General features: G+C 40.1%; 1 protein-coding gene across 1 annotated transcript; it reads right to left on the bottom strand.

The window, feature by feature from the left end:
- Positions 1-2,574: 2,574 nt before the first annotated feature.
- On the bottom strand, positions 2,575-3,525 carry LOC123447444 (defensin Ec-AMP-D1-like). Its single transcript, XM_045124046.1, has 2 exons — positions 3,413-3,525; positions 2,575-3,049 (listed from the first exon to the last, which is right to left on the bottom strand). The coding sequence occupies exons 1-2, from the start codon at positions 3,474-3,476 to the stop codon at positions 2,883-2,885; spliced, it is 231 nt and encodes a 76-aa protein (XP_044979981.1). The 5' UTR covers positions 3,477-3,525; the 3' UTR covers positions 2,575-2,882.
- Between the last annotated feature and the right edge of the window lie 809 nt (positions 3,526-4,334).

Below are 4,334 nucleotides of genomic sequence, written 5' to 3'. Positions count from 1 at the left end.
TATTGATCACTAAACGAAAGGAGTTTTCGTTCATGTCTATATTTCAGTGAACCTACAGGGCACACGCTTAAGGGTTTAAAATCTGTTGAGTTCTATTGGAGTTTGGAATATGAGAAAAATTTACCGTAAAAGTTTTAGGAGTAAAAGTAATTGTTTTGAGAGAAATCAGAAGCATTTAGGAGGAGAAAACCGGATAGGTGGAAAATTACTTGGATGACCTAAAATAAATATATGAGCGCTCCGAGAATTATCGAGATCCTGTCGGTACTATCTAGGCGGCATGTGCTCATCTAATATGTGAAAGGCATATTGGAGAAGAGCTATTGAGCCAAGAAGGCCCATTAAGGGGACGCACCCTGCTATAGCTTATTGGACAAGTTAAGGGGGGGGGGGGGGGTGGCGAATTGGAGGAGGACTCCCCATCCGTTGCCAGTGCGCCAAGGGAATGATGCCCCTCCCCAAGTAGGCATCTTCTCCCCATCCGTTGCCAGTGCGCCAAGGGAGTGATGCCCCTCCCCAAGTTCGTCAAGGGAGGGAGCCACCCCTAGAGACACACAAACCCCTTTGATCCGGGCGCTCCCTCTCTAGTTCTCTCTAATTTCTCTAGATCTGAATAATAGAGAAGCCATCAGAGTTCTCTTATCCTTTCTCTAGTTCTTAGAGGATGCAAAACACTGGATGGCGAAGCGCTGCCGGATCGTCAAGCTCGTATGCGTGCAACCCGCAAAGAGATCGTGCTTTCAATATTTGAGGGGTCATATGTGGGATTCAAAAATGATGCACATCAACTCTTCTTCCACTACAACTCGAAGTTGGTAACGATTCGATCCACACCTGTATGCATCTTAATAGTGATCTTGGAAAATTGATACGTAGGCTGATTTACTTTTTTGTTTTCTCTATGTTTCCGAGCAACATATGTTAGCACAATCGCTATCTAACATTCACATAAATTGAACAGGGTGCGCACTGTCTGTCACATGGCTGCATGCGCCAACGCACATCCACACATTGGCAAAGTGTGTTAAATATATAAAAAAGTCATTATATTGAAAAATAGAAGAGGCCCGTGATCACGACGAGCGAAGTGAGGATGGCGAGGGTCGTGAAGAATATCGTTGGGAACCATTCTTTAGCAGGTTTGATGATCTCACTTGTTACCCGCTTGAGCAGACTTCCGCCACATGAGTCCCCTCTGCTTTTCCTAGTTTCTCTATAAGACAGCCCACGAGGTGATTAAGGAACATGACATGTGAAGAGTCACAGATGGATCAAGCACCCTCCTACATTCAAAACAAATTTCATTTCTACAATTCCAAATAGACCATATAATAGTAGAAATGCCAATAAAAAGCACCATTTGCCATATTGAGGAAGCCAAAAAGTAAACAAAGTGTTCATGATAGCAGGAGGTAATTTCAAACTAAAAGTGCATTGTAGAAGGCTCCACAAATAAACTTAGCAATGAAACAATGCAAAAAAGGGATCAAGCGACCACTCTTTGCCACAAAAACGCAATTTTTATTTCCAATCTAACCTCATTTCAAAAGATTGTCTTTTATGAGAGTACTATTACACCAAGTAAGCCACAAGAAAACCTTATTTTTTGGTGGAATCTTAACCCGCCACAAGAATTCGAAAGGAAATTATATATCATTAAAGATCAACGGATTATAAAATGGCTTTACAATACATTTTTGTATTCACTTTGTGAGACAAAGTAAATACTCGAATGTGGCATGTTTTTTCGACCATCATAATATAATACTTATTGAATTAATAAAACCCTTGAATTTTAGGACCGACTCAATATGTAGATCTTGTAAAAGATGCAACTATACTAATGTCTCAATGATATGATCACCCTACCATGCATGGATGCCCTGATCAACATGGTGACATATCAACTCAAGCAGAACATGTATTTCCTGCAAAAAAAAGAACATCATCTCTCTGGCCACCTCGACATGCAGTGCACCACATGGTCTAGCAAAAGTATCAATGAGGCGAGTCAAGACTAAAAAATACGTGATCACGGTGCCCACGAGGGCTCAATTGACTTATTGATGGTGATTTCACAATACCGCTGATGGTTGTTACTAATCGCCCGATCAGATTTCTTGTCCTCTTAGCACCTACAGGGCTCTTGAAGTTTAATCTGATGATTGTCATTTGCTCATTTAGGGATAACTATTTGGTCAATCGTTCGACAAATAGCAAAACTTTGAAAATACCAGTTACTAACTTCATTAATACCAAGAGAAAAGATGTAAAATAAACAACTTCACTCCCTTTTTGACAAACCATATTGACCAAAATGATGTTGTTGATAGCTTGACACATTGATCATTTAGTCACGGCTTATGGACACTAGCAAAAATTGACAGGAGAAACGATACCGATTTCTTTAGTGGAGCTGAAATACTAAATATCATGTCAACTTTACTTCCTTTTCATTTGAGATCTCCGTGTTCAGATCAAGCGACCACCAAATCGTTGCATACTTCTACTTATCTTCACTCTTAACTTCAGAAGTTAGAGAAACAAATTTATGTTACTAGAAACATATTTAATAGCAGTGCAATTATGTATTATAGTTACTAGCAGTACAACTGTGTATTGCACGATCACACATACGTGAACCTGGGAAAACGATCTTACACAATGACCAAATGACCAACTTCAAGTTTACAACAAAAACACATCAAACTGCACTGCCACAATGTTTCCAAAGGAACATGTGGAAAATAAAATAAAAGAACATAGTACATGTTACACCTGCATTTACTTTTCTTGTAGAAAAAATAAGACCTTTTCTCCTGTTTTTATCTAGTCGCGGAAAAACTCTTGATGAAGCAGTCCAAACAATACATGTGAGTCGCCTAGCATGGCGCTTTGCACATGCAACGCGGGTGGAGGCCTTCGCACTCCCCGCCGGACAGGAACCCCTCAGTGATGCACATGTTGGCACAACTACTGTCCAGGATGCATATCCCGTTGAACCGGGTGCTTGCTGTCTTGCAGTCCGCCGCGTGCGCTGGCGCCACCTCTGAACAACACAAACAAACCCACATATTGGAAGATTATGTTGTGTACATCAAATTAGGCATGTTGATGTATCTACGTAAGTTTCCTTCTCATTAGATTACCACTTATATTGTACTAGATACTTTAAGACACTCCTATTATGCTTATATTTCTTATATGAAAACATCGTAAAAGACGATACTCATGTCTTGCGAATATTCCTTGTGGTATATGATGGGCTCATGGGATTTTCTAGCCTATAGAGCAAATGTGAAAGCTCATATCTACCATGTTTTAGTTAGCAAATAATAATTTGTTATACAATAACAAAATAGGAAGGGTATCAAAAAGAAAGGATAAGAGTAAATTCAATGTAAATTCTCACCTGTGGCCACCACGAGCAAGGCAAGGACGACAACAACCATGAAGAACTTGCGGGATGAATCCATGGATTTCAGGTTATGTGTAAACTTCTCTTTGATAAGAAGACAATCATGCGTCAAAAGTCCTATGGTAATATTATATAAGGGTAAGCATGTCCGCATGGCATGATGCAGAACCACATGATCATCTGACAACCATATATATATAATTAGCTAAAAATAGCGGTCAGTAATAAGGGGTAACATCTTGTGCTGCCCGTGTTCTATATATGTCGTGCTCCAAAGTTAGACTCTCGTCAAACCGGTCTTCTCGGACTACTATCATTTTTTTGTATGTTGGAAAATTACGGGGTTTTTCATGTCGCGCTTAAAAAACCCTCATGATAAAGTACTCGAATAGGGGCATGTATGTCCGATTGGAAAAGAATTATAAGACTTGCGAAATTTATAGAACCCTTGAAATTTAGGACCGATCATTACTAGGAAAAGGGCTATAGATGATATAGATACTAATGGCTTACCACACAAGCAGTGCGCCACTACTATATAGTAGTGGCGCACCATGTGAGGTGTGCGATTAGTGTGATGGACACTAATGGCGCACCACACACTCGGTGCGCCACTAATATATTTTTTTATTTTTATTTTTTTTGCAAAACTAATAAAGACGCACCAGCAGCTGGTGCGCCTAATGGCGCATCTGTTAGTAGTGCGTCATTACTATAAAATTTTTTTGGGTTTTTTTTTGCAAACTACTAATGACGCACCACAACTAGTGCGCCATTAGTAACCAGTGTTACTAATGACGCATCTGTTGGTGGTGCGCCATTACTATTTTTTTTTGCAGAACTACTAATGGCGCACGAGAGGAGGTGCGCCATTAGTAACCAGGGTTACTAATGGCGCATATGTAGGTGGTGCGCC

Source organism: Hordeum vulgare, chromosome 4H (genome assembly GCF_904849725.1).
Source record: "Hordeum vulgare subsp. vulgare chromosome 4H, MorexV3_pseudomolecules_assembly, whole genome shotgun sequence".
In the NCBI taxonomy this organism is placed as follows: domain Eukaryota; kingdom Viridiplantae; phylum Streptophyta; class Magnoliopsida; order Poales; family Poaceae; genus Hordeum; species Hordeum vulgare.
The sequence above is the reverse complement of the archived record's forward strand: the minus strand, read 5'-3'. Positions and strand labels throughout refer to the sequence as shown.

Bases quoted from the DNA above. Each gene is read 5' to 3' on its own strand.
- LOC123447444 (XM_045124046.1), bottom strand. From the start codon at position 3,476: ATGGATTCATCCCGCAAGTTCTTCATGGTTGTTGTCGTCCTTGCCTTG. The intron at 3,050-3,412 runs GTGAGAATTTAC...TGTGTTGTTCAG, and splicing joins CTTGCTCGTGGTGGCCACAG to AGGTGGCGCCAGCGCACGCG.